This window comes from Hevea brasiliensis, chromosome 9, assembly GCF_030052815.1.
Source record: "Hevea brasiliensis isolate MT/VB/25A 57/8 chromosome 9, ASM3005281v1, whole genome shotgun sequence".
Classification (NCBI taxonomy): domain Eukaryota; kingdom Viridiplantae; phylum Streptophyta; class Magnoliopsida; order Malpighiales; family Euphorbiaceae; genus Hevea; species Hevea brasiliensis.
In genome coordinates, this window is record NC_079501.1 from 4,252,447 (window position 1) to 4,269,890 (window position 17,444).

The 17,444-nt window shown below is 32.7% G+C and overlaps 2 protein-coding genes and 1 pseudogene across 2 annotated transcripts; 2 read left to right on the forward strand and 1 right to left on the reverse strand.

Annotated features, from left to right (window-relative positions):
• Nucleotides 1-642: 642 nt before the first annotated feature.
• LOC110632118 (E3 ubiquitin-protein ligase PUB23-like) lies at nucleotides 643-2,236 on the forward strand. Its single transcript, XM_021780234.2, has one exon. It carries the CDS (start codon nucleotides 649-651, stop codon nucleotides 2,038-2,040), a length of 1,392 nt encoding a protein of 463 aa, XP_021635926.2. The 5' UTR covers nucleotides 643-648; the 3' UTR covers nucleotides 2,041-2,236.
• Nucleotides 2,237-5,868: 3,632 nt separating this feature from the next.
• Nucleotides 5,869-7,514, forward strand: LOC110632108 (aluminum-activated malate transporter 10-like; annotated as a pseudogene).
• A 4,907-nt stretch (nucleotides 7,515-12,421) lies between these two features.
• LOC110632129 (protein LEAD-SENSITIVE 1) lies at nucleotides 12,422-16,905 on the reverse strand. The gene is made up of 2 exons (XM_021780248.2): nucleotides 16,587-16,905; nucleotides 12,422-13,318 (listed from the first exon to the last, which is right to left on the reverse strand). The coding sequence occupies exons 1-2, from the start codon at nucleotides 16,678-16,680 to the stop codon at nucleotides 12,642-12,644; spliced, it is 771 nt and encodes a 256-aa protein (XP_021635940.2). The 5' UTR covers nucleotides 16,681-16,905; the 3' UTR covers nucleotides 12,422-12,641.
• Between the last annotated feature and the right edge of the window lie 539 nt (nucleotides 16,906-17,444).

Genomic DNA, 17,444 nt, shown 5'->3' on the forward strand with positions numbered 1-17,444 from the left:
ATATTTTAAAGCAGCAATGCACAAAGAGTAGTACCATCGTGGTTGATGTTCATTTTACATTTAAATTAATATCTCGTTAATGATGACATCAAAATATTTGAATTTTTCTCTAATGAATGTTGAACAAAGATTTTTTTTTTTTAATTAAAATTTTGTTGATTTATATTGGCAAAGTTAATTAGGTCATTGAAAAGATATAGATGCACTATATTTAAAAAAGTCAATTGCATAAAATAATATTTTTTATTACATAAATATACATAAGCCAAGTTGAACATTCTAAAGTAGCCTACTTCAAAAGCGTTGTTTTGCTTGAGAAATCTGAAGAGTAAAGACCAAGGAGCTAAGTTTGTCCCTCTACTTCAAAAATTATGGAGGATAATTTATATAAAATGATAAGCTTATAAAATATAAATATATTTAATAATAAATTTTATAACTGATAATTTTTTTTTTAAAATATAACTAAAATTATTTATGCAGTAATTAATTATTAACTTATTATTTCATATTAAATATACACATGAAATCCGAGTGTTAGTCTATAATTTCTCATGTTTCCTACTTATGACAAATTAAAAAGCAGGCAGGAAGTAGACTATGGTTTTTATGAAAGTCAAGGATCGAAGTCTATTGAATTTGCAAGGAATGGAGCTGTATAGTTTTTGTCACCTCATCAATAGGTCATCAACTAATGATTCCATTCACACACAATTTGCTTCTTGTTTACTGCTTTCCCTGCTGCATATATACGTAATCATCCCTGTTTTTGAATCTTTTTTAATTATCTTCATTTTTCAGATATATCAAATCACATCTAGAATGGATTTTCTTGAATCCCTTGATGTGCCATCCTTCTTTATCTGCCCCATCTCTCTTCAAATCATGAAAGACCCTGTTACCATCTCCACAGGCATGACCTTTGATCGAGAGAGTATTCAAAAATGGCTATTCTCTTACAACCATATCACCTGTCCCATTACAAAACAGCCCCTCTCTGATTTCTCTCTCATCCCAAATTCCAATCTTCTTCGCTTGATCCAATCATGGCAATTGCACAACCCATCTTCAACAAAGTCAGTAGAGCAAAATCCCAAGCACGATTCCTGGAGCACTCTTAGCATGCTTCTTGAAGAGATCAAACAACCCCATTTACAGGTAAAATCTCTTAGAAAGATCAAGACACTAATACATGATAATGATGGTAGTAGGACTTTCGGCCTGGGAGATAATGTTTTATTTTCCTCTGTAGCATCCCTTGTAGCCAAATCTGAGTTACCTGCAGGTCATGGCTCATCGATAATTACAAATGAAGCATTGTCTGTGTTGTGTCTTTTGAAGCCATCTGATGAGACGTTAAAGATAGTATCACAAAATGGAAATGGGCTTTTAATCGGATCGCTATGCACAATTATGACCAAGTATTTGTACAACCAGGCAAGAATTCAAGCTTCTCTTCTACTGAAATCCATTTTCAAAGTGGTAGATGAGATTTACAAGGCAGGACCTAAAGAAGAATTCTTTGAGAGTATGAGTGAGATATTAAAGGACCAAAACTCGAAACATGGAAGCATGGCTGTCCTAATCATTTTAATGGAAGTGTTGCCATTTGGGAAAAATAAAGAGAAAGCTATAAAGGGGGGATCAATTCCAATCCTCGTTGAATTGCTGGCTGAGAACAGTGAAAGGAGGACTTGTGAGATGATGTTGGTTGTACTGGAAAAGCTTTGCAGGAAAGCTGAAGGGCGTGCGGCTTTTCTGGCCCATCCAATAGGCTTGGCAGCTGTGTCATCAAAGATTTTGAGGGTTTCTCATGTTGGAAATGATAAAGCAATCACTTTGTTATTATGGGTTGTTAGGTTTTGTAAGAGCAGTGAGGTTGCACAAGAATTCATAGAGGTGGGCGGCGTGGCTAAGGTTTTCATGCTTGTACAAAGTGGATGTGATTCAACGACCAAGGACAAAGCCATGGAAATTTTAGGGTTTCATAAAATCAAGTGGAGCAAGGCTCCTTGTTTTCCATCTATCTTGGGAGCTTAATGACTTAGTCATATATTCCCCTTTTTTTTTCCCTTCAGAACTGTTTATTTCTTTCTTTTGCTTCTGGTTTCTTGGTCTTCTCATCATTTTCTTGTTTCGGGAGATTTCATAAAAAGATTTGTCATGTAATTGTAAATCTTAGAATGAAATCTTATGTACTGTTTTATTTTCCTTTGGAAGGATTGAGAAAAATTTATCTTTTGCTCTGACATATGAAAGGGCAAAGCGTAGCTAGCGGTTAGTGTGTCTTGCTCTAATCGATCCATATGTAATGGATCTACTTAACTTAAACCAACTATGTATCAACTACCCTCTTTCGGGTTGGAAAGTGCCAAAAGCATGAAGACGGTAGCAGTTGTAGAACTCGCTTTGACCCTAATAGCCATCCAAACATTTATTAATTTCCCTATCATTTCACATATATTATGTTAGAAAAATTTCACAAGTATCCACAGGTATATTTTGCACATTATTTCTAGCTAGTCTCATATGCTCACCCACTGTGCAGGTGATTATATATATATATTTTTTATATCAATAGATTTTATCACAATAATTAAAAATCCATCAAATGTTACATCAAATGAACTAGTTAAGGTGTAAATTTATTAAGTTAAATTTCCGTTCTTTTAATATTATCGTAAAAAATTTTAGACTTGTTTATTTATTTATGTTTTTTTTATGGTTAATTAGCTAGAATAAATTCCAAAAATTTTAGAGTTCAGCTAAAATAATGTAGATGAGTTGAAGATAAGTTGCCTACATAATTAAAAGGATCTGCATTATTGCCAATGTGAAAATGCATGGTTGTTCTTTGATCCTTAAATGAATATAGTCATGGTCTTACACTTGCAGTACAGATGAGAGCTAGAGCTTATGAATTTTCTTCTCCGACAACTTGCAAGCTGCAATATTTATGAAGTCAACTAATGAAAACTGAAAAGTAGGTCCTTGCCTTGCGCAGTATCAAAAACCAATGGCAGGTCAATATATACGCAAACTGGGTCTGAGTCCGACAGCCAAATTTAGACAACTTCAGCATTTATAACTTGCTAGCTACCCTTTTTTTTAAGCAACTAGCGAGCTACTTGATGCTGCTCTTTGACCAACGTCGGTCAGAGTTCTATTAAAAACTTATTGGAAAATGAGAAAAGAGTTCAATGTAGAACTCTCTAATGTAAAAAATATACCTAGCTTTGCTCTTAGTATTTATAGACTAAAGGTTAAAGAATCATTGAAATTAATGTCAAAAATATAGGTAAATTAGACTCTTATCTCTATATTTTCGCTTGTAAATCTTCTTTTATAGTTGATTTTTCTACCAACACTCAATTTGATGTTGCTCGAATAGCTGATCTTACTATTGTTTGGATGTCTTCATGTATTTTTATGCTTGATCCAGGCTTGACCAAGCTATATGATGCTCGGCCTGGTCAAATCGAGCTATTTGATGATTGAGTTAATCATCTGTCATGATTTTTTTATCATGTTCAATCTTTTAATCAAATTTTGACTCTTTAACTGTTATGCTAACTTTGCTAATTTTTTGACTCGATTTTAAATAAGTTATATCACTACTTAACCAGATTAATTTAAGTGATCCCTCTTTGAAGCCGCATATAATTCTCCAATCGTATTAAAATTAACTCCATGCAAATTATGAAAATCAAGAAAACAATTCTTGGGCTAATATATATACACTTCATTCTCCGGTGCTTGTATATGTGTCTTACAAATATAAAAGCATTTGGATTAAGAGTTTAATGAAAAGTAGGAAAAAGATCATCATCACCTACGCAACAATTAATTAAAAGTATTTGGGAAAAGATCATATATAATTAAAGAGAAATTTATCTAAAAGTTGTGAGATATAAAAATCATGACCTAAATTTCGATAGAATGATGTGAACATAAATTAAGCTAACACATCAAAGTTAGAATTAAATAGAGATATAATAATTATATGATGGTGACAAGAATCATATGCCAAATAAGACATTTACAGCAGTAGATCTCATATTTGAAAATGAAGCCGCATGCAGCTGCCTTAGGGAAAGTCCACTAAACAAGAAAAAAATAGTAATAAAATATTAGGCTATTTGAATCTATAATTGGTGAATGGCGAAATGGACCTAAAATTAGGTGGCTTCCCTCTCTTTTTCTCTTCCCACACTTCAGATGTTGATTTAGCCTACAGGTTTCTGTGACGGTTTGTCTTAAAACCTGGAAATTAAACTTATTGCATATGCTTCTTGAATCCAAATGGCATGTAAGCATGTGAATGGAGAGTTGATCCAAGGTCAAAATCATATCAGTCATTGCAAAATCAAGGTAGCCCATTTCAGTTTCTTACATAGTATATTTTGGTATATCTTATAATATATATATTTTTTTGTTTAAATTTAATTTATAATAAACTTAAAATATAAGATATATGATAGAATATATTTATTAAATACATAAATATCATATATTTATATATTAAATTCGTGATAGAAAAGTTTACACTAGAATTTCCCCCTTGTAACATACCTATTATTTCTTCACTTTGACGTCATCTATGCATTGACACTCAAGCAGGAACTCTAACATCAATGGTGCTATGAATAATGCCATTGGACTGATAACTCATGGGTCAAGTGCTTATCTTTTAGCATAGGATATTAAAAATTTATATTCTAACAAACTTCTATATCGCTTAATTTTTTTTATAAGCATATCTTTAAAAATTTTAAAGTGTCAAAATAAAATAAAATCAATAATAGAGTGTGTAAGAATAAATATTGATTTATATGTTAAAAAGATTATTCATTTGAGAGTAATTTAAAGATTAATTAATAAAATGACAAAATTATAGATCATGTGTGATAATATTGAGTTATTGACCACTAAACGAAATGAACACTGGCCACCCGAAGCCAAGTTTGGATCACTTTAAAGATTAAAAACAACAACTTAACCTTAGTTGTGGCCATGAATATCCAGCTACAGAGCCAACAACGGATGTTGGCCGATAACAATCTTATTTAAATGTCAATCCTAATCTCTTTTTCAGATCTCATCATTTTAAAAATATGCATCAATATATGTAGTTATATACCCACCAATATATTCCTTTCTTACTTCCCATCCTTTCTTTAAAAAAAAAATCTCTATTCTCAAAAAATTAAAAAAAAATAAAAATGAAAACAAGAATTTTAGGGAAAAAAAAAATTGAAGTGAATTTTACAAATTTTTGTTCTTTCCAACTTCTGTCAAATATATAAGCGAAAACTTTGAAATGGTCTTGCTGACTCTGTGCTAGCTTAGTGAAAGGTCCACTTGTCTAGCTAAAAGGACATTAGAAGGAGCACATCCATGTAAATTTATTAATATTAAGCCATAATGCAAATGACGTCTAGCTCTAAAAGCTGATATTTTTTATTTAGGCCATGTTATCTCTGTTGTATGCTCTATTTCTAAAGGCATCTGTCAAAAGTACCCTTAGCTACCAGAAAATCAGAAGTTTTTCTTCTGCGACCCTCAAACGTCCTTTTGTGTTGAGGCTGCCATGTATATATAAATGCTCGACTGGTGATAACTGATAAGTCCGCAACGAAAGCCAGAACTAGTTAGAGAATAATCCCAGATGAAAGCTTAATTAAGCTCTCCCTTTAAAGGTGTCGAAGTTTCTCTATATCCATCCTTTTGGCTAAGTAAGGCACTAAAATAGAAAACAAAGGATCAATTTAAAAACTACCACTTGTCAAAATACCTTAAATTTGCTTTAACAACCTAATCTTCGTTATTCTTGAGTGAGTTGTTTTTTTGTTTTGGGCCATCATGGTGATGGAAAAGGAGTCAAACAAATTAGAATGGAGGATAAATAAACCTGATGGGACGTCAGAGATTTTAGTGCCAGAATCTGGGCCATTAGTCCCAAGAGTCTGGCTAGGTTTAAAGGGTCTCGTAGGAGGAATAATTTTGAAGATATGGAAGTTTTGGGAGAAGGCTTGGGATATAGGAGTTGCTGAGCCTAAAAAGGTTATCCATGGTCTCAAAGTTGGGGTGGCACTCTCTTTTGTATCACTTTTCCACTATATTAGACCTCTGTATGAAGGTGCTGGAGGAAACGCTATGTGGGCAGTTATGACAGTAGTCGTGGTTTTTGAATACACTGTGGGTTAGTACTCCCTTACAATGCATTTGTGTGCATAATTTTATTTTCTTTAGATTTCACAAATTTGAAGATGTACCAGCGAAAACTCATTGGTTGGAAAATTTTCTTTAATTGTCTGCTTTGAGCATGATGGGATATACTTCAATTTCCATAAGAAGAATAGCTAGCATATACCAGAATAGGTTGAATACATATTATCAATAACCAAATTGCTCATTTTAATTTATTGCAGGTTCCACACCATGCAAATGCATTAACAGAGCAACAGCTACTTTTCTTGCTGGATCACTTGGTCTTGGTGTTCATTGGGCTGCGATTCAGACAGGAGAAAAACTGGAACCCATAATACTTGGAATCTCAGTGTTCCTTTTTGGTGAGTAAACTCATTCAAGCACCACAAGAATTTGTTCCAATTACTTGGGCTCCTATTTTTTTAATTGTAGCTTCAGCAGCAACCTTTTTGCGGTTTATACCATCTGTTAAAGCAAGGTTTGATTGCGGTGCCATGATCTTCATTCTCACCTACAGCTTAATTCAAACGCAACCGAAAATTCTATGTTAAGTTGCTAAATTCATCCTCCAGGACTTCTGTACTTAATGAACTTTTCTCCCATGAAATATATATATTTAGGCCAATTTTGCAAGATGGGAACCTTCACATGGTCGTTTCAACTTCCGGCATCCATGGAAAATGTACCTCCGTGTTGGGGTCTCATTACGTAGCTGTGCTTATTGCATTCAAACTCTCAATGGTTGCCTGAACTCAGAAATTCAGGTAGAGCTAGCTTTTATCTCTATTTTAATTTATTTACTCTTGTCTCTATATAATTAAAAACATTCTTGCATGGCTACAGGCACCTGAATATCTAAAGAAGCATCTCAGTAATCCCTGCACGAAATTGATTTTCTCTGCTTCAAATGTCTTGAATGAACTGGCAACTACAGTGAAGACCATGATAAAACCATCAAATAAAGACTCGTCTACTGGATTTGAAGATATGCAATACGCAGCGCAAGAACTTAAAAATGCGCTCAAATCTCTTCCTAGCTACTATCTGCGACCCCAGCACCGACATTGGATGGTGACGCAAAGGCAGAGGCCACCACAAAAACTAGCCCACCACCTATCATGGAGGTTCTTCCACTAGTCACACTAATATTTTTGTTAATAGAAACTGCAACAAAAGTGGAAGACATTGTTGATGCTATTAATGAGTTGGCGAGGCTGGCAGAATTCAAGCCTGTCATAAGGGTCAACCAAAATGAGCCCAGTAACAAACTACACTCAAACAACAGACCGTCAAATAATGAATAACCCAACAGAGGCCCAAGTTAATATTTTAAGAACGATTGCTTGAAAAATTTACATACCCTCAAAAGATTCCAATTTTCTCAGTAGAGAACTGTGATGTTAAGTACACGGTTCTGTACAGCAAAGTAGATCGTATATGGGAAAAAAAGAAGAAAAAAAAAGGGCTTTCTCTGAAGGAAATATCAGCTCTTCTCAATTTACAATGGTCAATTGATCTCGCAGGATATCTCATTTATGGTCTCTTCAGAATGCGTCTCTATGGCAGATATTGCTTGCATTAGGTTGGGGAATTAATGGTTCGACGCCAATCATAGCACAATCTTAATTTATGAGTGCCCCACTATCAGATCTTCTGCGGTGCTTGGTGCATCAGCACAAGTATCATGGGCATTTAAACTATATTATCAAGTTCTAGGATCTCATATTAATGCCGCCCACGTTGCAAAGTTTTGCGAGGGTCCCATGGAGCACCGCCTTCTTTTCACCGTATGGTTTGCTTATTAGAATAGAGATTTTCTAATCCTTTCCATTTTATAGAAAAAAAAAAAAACAGAGATTTTCCTATGAGATAAAATTCTAGTTCTTCAAAATTATCTCCGCGGTTATATCCATGGGGAAGAAGAAATGTAGCAGTCCAGCAGAACTTTGTCAGACAAATTTGAAGGAAGATTTGTCCAGCTGTGGGAATAACCTAATGGCCAGTGCTAGTTATGTATTATATTGAACATGGAAGGCTCGAGTTTCATAATAATAATAAAAAAATAGCAGAAATAGAAAAAAAAAATTTTCTACTTTTTATAATTATATCCTAAATAATTAAAAATTTTAATAATCATACCATATATCCTAATATACTAACATCGGTGGCACCTTGCACCGTTTTATGAACAGTTCATTGTGTTCACAGTGTTTTCAATAAATTGCCCTTATGATCTCGACACAACAGAAGTTCTACAGTTCCTATATTCACAGTTCTTTGCCTACCCTGCCCTTGGAGCGTCCTGCCTCTTATGCCCCTACCTAACCATCAAAATGGCATGTTTTCTTTACCACTTGCAATCCTTAAAAGAAAATGCAGTCAGTACTATGAGATATATTATGAGATAAATTTTAATAGTAGTATTTTAATTTTAAGTATTGTAATAAAATTATTTTTGAATTTAAAATTATAATATATAATTTTTTAAATTTTAAAATTTTATATAATAAAATCCTTTTAAGTAATATATTAATGTAGACAATTTAAAGTAGCACTAGCGTAAATAATTGCTGCTATTTTTTTTTAAGTCAAAGTCTTTCTAATCATAGCTAATTAGAATGTAAAGAAAATTATAATTAATTTTGCTACTATTATATAAAAAAAAAATTATTCACCATACTAAAGAATTATTCACATTATTGTTATTCTGAATTACATAAACTGATCATTGAGTATTAAAAGAAGAATTTCACTATATAAAATTTTAAAGCTCAAAAAATTTTATATTATATTTTTAAATTTAGAAATAATTTTGTTATAAACTCTCAAAGTTCAGGACGAAATTTATCCTATTCTATAAGATTTGGATAGATAGCTTGTTACAGTCTCACTGATTTCTCAATCTTACTCTTCAGTTCTTCAATTATATATCTGCTATAATGTTTTATTAACAGCATTTTCGCAATTTTGCCATTTACTTTTGATTTAAAAAAAAAAGAAGTTATGTTTAGATTTACAAGTACACAAAATCTAGATCACACAATCTATACATCAGTAGATATAATCTTAAATCACAATCTATAAAGATATGCTGTCATAATATTTTATACAAAATTTTGCATATAAATAGCTATCGGTTAGAAGGCCAGAGCAAGAATAGTTTATGGGTGTGAGAATAAAAAATTTTGCTCACAAATTAAAAATATCAAGCGGATTATTCACACCAAACGATCTGCGTTGAACTGGAGCTTAGGAGTTCTCCTTTTTTTTCTTTTATGTCAACTCGATCATGTCGTTCATCCAGCATTAATATTGAATTTTAGAGCATAAGTTGCTGGATCTTGGCAAGGGAGAAAAGGTTAAAATAGCTTATTGTCTTGAAAATCGAAACTTTCAAAACTAAAAGAAAATTTTTCATTTCTTTAAAGGAAGAAAATGTTCATATAAATCCTCTGCAATTTCAATCAAGGCAGGGATGAATAAAGAAGAATAAATATCAATCTACAAATATGTTCAGAAAAAAATAAAATAAAATATTGATGAGGAAGACAAATATTTGTTTCTTTAAAAGAAGAAGATGTTCATATAAATCCTTTGCAATTTCAATCAAGACAAGGATTAATCAAGAAATTAATATCAATGTACAAATATGTTCAAAAAAAAAAATTCTTCTTGATGATTATCAATAGAAGTAAATCTCCATGATGAAACCGTAGCACCAGAAACTATTTTTAATTAATAAACAGCTCTCTTTAATGACAAATTGATAATGCATGAAATAGTTTAAAACCTATTGCCAAGACAAGCATGAAGATCAATAACCAATATTGCTGTTTTGCTTTAGTGAGAAGACCTTTCTTCGAGTGAGATCAAAGATAATTAGTCTTGCGAAGACGACAAGTCTTGCATCATCATCGGAGCTCGACAAGCTGAGGGACGGCTCTCCAACAACTCTAGCCGCTGGTGAGAATGAAGGATAAATGCTTTAGCAAGCCGCATTATCTAAGTAAGGTGTACTGATTTTGCGAGAAAGGGAGGTAGGGAGCGAGGGCAAGAGGAAGATAGTCACAGAGGGTTAGTTCGGTGTAATAGGGTCGATCTCACTCGTCTGTAAATGTTAGGGTAAATAATTTGATGCTTTCTTCTTAAACTTAGATCCTAGATTCTCATTCACCAATCACCTCACCAGCTCTGCTAGGTTTCCATTTTGATGAGGGCATGACTTTTCATGGACTCGGATTGAGGGAGCAAGAGGGAATGGACTAGCAAGCAAAATGGGGTTGAGGTTAAAAATACAATATGGCCAAACCAGTAGGACATTTTAATTAATTTTCTCAAATTTTATATTTTCAAGTATTATTAGCCATTTTTTACTGTTTTTAATATTTTTAAATATATTCAACAATATATTATTTTATCAAAATTATATAATTTATTAGTATAAATTTAAAATTTAAAGTTATTAATTAATGAAGTGAAGCTGTTTATAAAGATAATATAGTGCAAATCCATACTTTGAAATATATTTAATAAATTAATTTTTATTATTTATTTTAAAATTTATGGTTAAAATTAACTCTACTTTAAATTTTCACTCCTAAAATTAGTCAATGTTATATTTTTAACTAAAATTATTATTATTAGATTTCAGTATTATGTTAATTATGTTTTCTGAATGTGGTAAACAAATAATATTTTTCAAAATTAAACCTAAAATTTAAAACATACCTTTTAAATTATTTTTGTTAAATCATTTATTTTTATTATTTTTTATTTTACATGGAATGTATTAATACTTTTGTTAAATAATTATATGTTATATAAATAATGCATTTTCTTATATTTAAATAATGGTAAAATAAATTATGCAATTAAAAATAATATAAGTTTCATTTGTCCATATATAATTACTTGTCTCTCCTCGGACTCTTGTAAGCAGATAATTAGAAGTATAAATTAAAAAAAAAATAATCCCGTTGCATCGCGCGGGTTTATCGCCTATTACTTTATATGACTGAACATCTCCAGAAATTCTCTCCTTCCTTCCTCATTCATATTTCTACCTACTTCATATTCTATTTGCCTCTCATCTCTCTTCACAAAAAGCAGCAATTTTTAGCTCATCCATAGAAATTCGGTTTAGAGCGGGTTCAAAAGTGGTGCTCTCAACAATGGCTATGGAGGAGAGTTGAGAAATGGGTATAGTTCTGTGGCTGTTCAAGACGCATTTGGTGTTGGGGTTTTTGATGGTTATGGTGGCGGGAGCGAGTTTCGGAGGATTTACTGGGGAGAAAACTAGCGATGATTGCAAGGACAGATCATTGGAGGGTGGAGTTCATTGATTTCATCTTTTTCTTTTTCCCCCTTGCATTGTTTGTTGAGCAGAAATTCTGCAGAAAAATGAAAATGAGATTCAAGATATCAATTTGCAGAAGGATCTTCTTCTTTTTTTTCTTTAAAATCTTTTTTTTTCCCTGCAATTTGCATTCATCGAAGTTGTTACTTTTTCTTTTCTCGCAAAACTCATTTTAATTATTTCCTGTTTGGTTGTCGAGAAACCACTAGGAGAAAAAGAGAAGAGGAAAAGAGTTTGTAATAGAATCACAGGGAGATAGAAACAAAACAAATAGAGAGAGAAAAGAAGGAAGCAATACCCATTTTAAGATAATAAAATTATAAAGAAATCAAGTGTATTAAGCAATAATGATAAACAGATATTGTGAAAAATGGAGGAAGGAATTTCAGAATAAATGAAGTTATGGACAAATAAGCTTGTTCATTTTGTTTCTCGTCTCTTTCATTTACTTTCTCTGCTCCAAAACAGATTCTAACATTAGTCATTAACGGTGCAACTAACAGCAGGGTGGAATTGTTAAAGTAGAGCGTATAAGATGAACTCGACATACCATATGTATTAACAAGTCGTACATTCTTATTCATATAATTTGAACTAAAAGCTTGAATAGATATAAACTTCCCAATGCACCATAAATAAATAAATAAAAGAAGAAGGGCATGAGCACGACAATTTCTGCTTCAGATACTAGGGTAAAAGTTAAGAAGATGCTATTAGATCTGTAGTTCAAGTGTTTTCATGCTTCTCTTACTAATCTAACTGAAATGTCTTGTGCCATTTCCTTACTAATCTAAGTCTAATTCAAGTAAAGGCAGCATCAGCCATATCCTCTGGTGTTCCATTTACTTCCACAGCTTTGACAAAACCATTAAAAGTATATAGACTGGATTTCACAAGTAAATAACAACATAGGACAGACCATCATTTAACAGTTTAGTAGTCAAACCTGTTCTAACTTGCAATGAAACCATTAATTCCCATTTGAGAAGTTTTGTTAACATGGACAAATTCTTATTAATTGATAATAGCAATAGCATGTGTTCATAGCCTCACATGAAGACTGATGAAATTAGTGTCACATGGCAATCAATCTGCGCGAAGCCCCATTATCTTCATAGACTTCCTCGTGAGGTTCTTCCCAGCCCAGGTTCACAGCCAGGTCTTCCACAGCAACTTTAATCACATCACTCCGAACACCTATATCAGTAGCGTATCTGCTCATACAGTACATCCCGGCTGTTACTGTTGCAACACCAACAGGACTTGGCATTAGCAACTTTAAAGGGGATGAAAGAAGAGCAGCCAATGGAGCACCAATGACTGAAGAAGCCTGACCACTTCTTCCAACCCCCTGCTTGTCCATTACCAGAAGACCTGTTTTGCAGTACAAAGCAAAATCCTCGCAGTTGTTCCCAATAACATCATAATTCCCAAATCCATTTTGAAGAAGATACATAGCTCGGTGGATAACTGTTTCTGGTGGGTCAGATGCAGCTGTGGTGCATGTACCTCCACGTAATTTTGCTAGAAAGACAGAAGGGGTTACCCCATATTCAAAGCAGTAAAGGGATCCCTTTCCAAGGAAGCAGTCCAGGCAGGAGAGGGCTACCCCACTATTGGGTTGCCTGAATCCACAGTCAGGAATATCACAGGATGAGGGAACATCATAGATATCAGAAGATGTATCAGAGCTTGAATTTGCATTCCGTCTGGGTGTAAAATGGACCATCTTGTTTCCGCCAACAAAGATACCTGCAAAGTCAGATTTCAAATATATCTTGTTCCAAAATTTCAGCAAAAATGAATTGTCAAAAAATCCAACAAGATTGTCATCAGTTGTTCCAAACTTGCTTAAATGCAACATTCAGGGAAAAAAAAGTGCTAACAAATGGTGCACTTGATTCACGCTTCTTAGACAACAAGAGGCAGAATTTAATTAGAAATGTCACAATATATGCAAAATTGTGGGAGACCATCACAATTGCATATAGTCCAACTCCAACATTAAGAAGCCACAAATGCTAAATTACATTAGATTTTCTTTTTTTTTTTTTAAATCATATCATTAAGCATATAAAAGGCAATTATCACTTTATCAGGTTAACACAGACAATTCCACTCTATCTTCAAGTGGAAAGTATGTCCCAGCAAAACGATACAGAGATTTGTATGCTATGCCAACTTAGAATTAAGAAATAAGCACACAACAAATTTACAAACTAATTTAGCCAGGCTGCTTGCTCGCCATTCGAAGTTTGGCTAGATAAACCTCAGCCTGTTTGCTTAATGAACTAAGTTTGAGCTTGATTTTTAGGCTTATTTAATAAACAAGCCAAGCTTGAAATTACTACTACTCAATTCGCTTAGGCTCGCAAGATGGCTTATTTATAAGTTTGTAAGTCGGTTTATCAATTAGCTCATTTATAGGCTTGTGAGCCAACTCATTTATAAATTAATTTTATTTTATATATGTGCGTGTATGTCTAAATTATAACTAATCATAAAATAATTAAATTATGAATAATATAAATATAAAATCAAAAGTATAATTAAAATATATTACCATTATAATTTAATTATAGTGTTATTAGAATTATTACGATTTATTAGGTCTAACGTGTTTTAGATAATAATTAAAAAATAGTTATTTTTTTTAATAATTTGGCTAATTAAATTTGATAAGTTGAGCTCATGAGCTTAATAAACAAGCTAAATGTAAGCTGAACTTATGAGCTTAATTAACAACCTTAATGCGAGCTGAGCTCGAGCCTAATAAAATCTAAATGAGCCACCTAAGCTCTTCAAAACTTGGCTTAGATCATTTACATCCCTATATTTCAGAAGTCACTTCAAGGAGCTCATAGTTTGACATTTTATATGTAGAATTTTCCACAAGTGCTGAATCTTTCACTTAAAATGACCAGATGGGAGTTCTTCTCTCAACCAATTAAAATTAAAATGTTCTAAAATGACAACTACCACAATGTTGCATATTTAATTTACATGAAGCATGAGCTTACTATGTTAAAAAAATGATTAACTCGAAAAGCTTATAGATTGCATTGCAGATATCTTGAAAAGAGGATAAAAGTAACTCAAGAAGATAAGCATGGCTACGGAGGGAGTGGCAGACCGAGGTATGTCTCTAAAACTAAACAACTAGATAAGCTATAGATCCTCACAATAGCTTTAAACTACAATGACAGAGCAAGCTTCAATAACATTAATACAAAGATGTCAAAGACAGAATGAAATGGTGCCACAAAAAAGCATATATTGCTGACATGAATACCGTCTACAGAACTTGTTTATATCACTACCCGAGCTGTCATGGAGGGTCAATGGAGTCTAAGTTACAAGAAATCCAATTGTGTAGATGTGATCCCAAAAATACCAAATAGGTGTAGACAATTGTGCAAAAAGCCAAAAACACAATTTAATCTTGATAGTATCCATTCCATTATGATGTCATAAGGGCAAAGACAAAAGGCCAAATTGTTCTCCTGTGGAGGGTGAAGCACCATAATGAAAAATGTGATAAAACAGTTTGTTGTGACCATAGGCAGATTATTGTTAATTAGCATAGAATACAAACCCACAGGATATTCGTATTAACCATTCTTTGTCCGCAAAGCTACATAATAATTCAAAGAACACTAATTTCCATCTGCCAAATAAGCCATCTGATCTGATGAGAATGTTTCAATACCTCTTTTTCCCTGTTTAATTACCCACTGGCTTTGTTAAACTGGCACCCAAAAAAGAAAAAGAGTAACAAATATCTAGTCATCTGCCCTATAAAAAGGCCTATTCCCTTTAATGATATCATGATACAATGGTAAATAACAAGCAGGGAAAGGAAGAATCACATGATACCATGTCATCATTGGATCAAGAATGAGGAAAAGGTGGTTCTTTCTCCAAAACTACAGTTCAGCAGCTTCAGCTCCACTAGACCAGCTACAATTATGACCAATCATGGCAGCAGGAAAAAATTGACAAGATATTTGATATAGGATTTTACTTATAGGGAGGACACTATTATAAATGAACCATTGGGTTTAATATTAATATTGAAATTTCAATTAACCAAAATCGTTTAGAGTGGAGAAATCGAATCCATATAGCCGACCCCAAATTTTTAGATAAACGCTTGTTGAGTTGAGTATTGAAATTTGAATTAAAAATTTTATGGTCTTCCATAACTCTCCGCTCTGTGAAATTGAACGGGAATGTGAAGCAAGGAGTACGTTATGAAACAAAATGACCATGTAATCCATCAAGCCCAGTCAATAGATGGCATGAGAGCTAAATAAACACCAATTTATAAGAGAATGTATGTCGGTGGGGAAAATGTTACAGACTTACAGCTTAAAGTTCTTGTAACCTGTACACTAGAAAAATACTTATCTACACCCGGGTCCTATCTCAAATCATGGTATATCTCACGTATAAATACCTATTAAAAACTTCTTATTGGTACGGAATGTAGGTAAGAATTTACCCTCGCACTATCCATTGATAAACATCTATGGAGGAATCCACAAGTATAACCTTGGAAGCCAAGAAATTTCAAACTTGTACACCTCAAACTCTAAAAGAATCAGTTAATTTCTAAACAGCATAATGGAAATTAGAAGTTGGGCATCTCTAAGAAATACAATTCAACATCCTCAGCATAGAAGTTGAAACAAATAAGAAAAAGAGATGATAAGAAAATAACAAGCAAGGGGTTCCCAAAAAAAAAATAATAATAATGGTAGTAAAAAAAATATTAAAATGAAAAAAAATAAAAGAACAATCAAGAAGGCAGAAACGAGAATTACATGACGAAATCAAAATAAATTCTGAAGAAAGACAAACAAAATGGAGGAAACAAATCAAGTTAAAGAAAATGATTTGGAATGAGAATTTCACAAGGAACCCACATTGCAAAACTCTGCTATATCAATGGAAAATGTACCAAAAATAAAAAAATTTCAGAGTCAACAGAGAGAGAGAGAGAGAGAGAGAGAGATACCATGGTGAGAATAAGTGAAAACAGCTCTGTAAGTGTAGATGTGATCCCCTGGCTTGATTTCATTTCTCTCCACTCTATGGGTGAGCAGACCCATCTCTCTCTCTCTCTCTCTCCCTACCGGTGCTGGACTTTGCGTACTAACTTGTAAATTACACTAACAGGCGGTAGCACCGCAAATCATCTCAAAAGCCCAAGAAAAATAGTCACTTTCAATGAGATGAGCTAATAAATGGACATTTTGGCAAAATATAATTGGCCAATTGTCACCCACAGGAATCTTGTCAACGACCTTTACCAAAACATGTAAATATTTTTTGATTTTTATGATTAAGAATGATGGGGGATGGTGACGGTTGATTCTTTCTTTGCCTTTTTGCTCTGGACATTTTATCCACTCGTGTCTCAAGGGTATAATTGGAATTATGCTTATTTTCCCTTCTTCCTTTCCTTCTTTATGGGTTTTACTTGTTAGGGGCCTGCAAGCAAGCTTGCTGATTCTCTCAAAATTAATCTAAAAAAAATTAAAAAATTAATATTATAAAAGTTAAATTTCATAATCTTTTATTACTTTAATATAATTTTAATTTTTTATTAATAAGTGAAACTGTAACGTATTAAATTCGTGCCAAATTAAAGAATGAAAATCATAATTGATTAAATTAATTAAATTATAATTATTTTTAATTGTATTTTATTTATAATTAAAAATTGTAATTATTTTATCATGATAAAATCTTTAACATTATAAATCTTAAATGCATGTTAAATTTCATAATTTAATAGTTTATTGAAATTAATTAAGTGATTAAATTTATTATGTAATAAATTAATAATAAAAAATTGTAAACTAAAAGAATG

Excerpts from the sequence above, each read along its gene's own strand:
- LOC110632118 (XM_021780234.2), top strand. The coding sequence starts at position 649 with ATGGAGCTGTATAGTTTTTGTCACCTCATCAATAGGTCATCAACTAAT.
- LOC110632129 (XM_021780248.2), bottom strand. The coding sequence starts at position 16,680 with ATGGGTCTGCTCACCCATAGAGTGGAGAGAAATGAAATCAAGCCAGGG. Across the intron at positions 13,319-16,586 it reads TTTCACTTATTCTCACCATG|GTATCTTTGTTGGCGGAAAC; the intron begins GTATCTCTCTCT and ends CTGACTTTGCAG.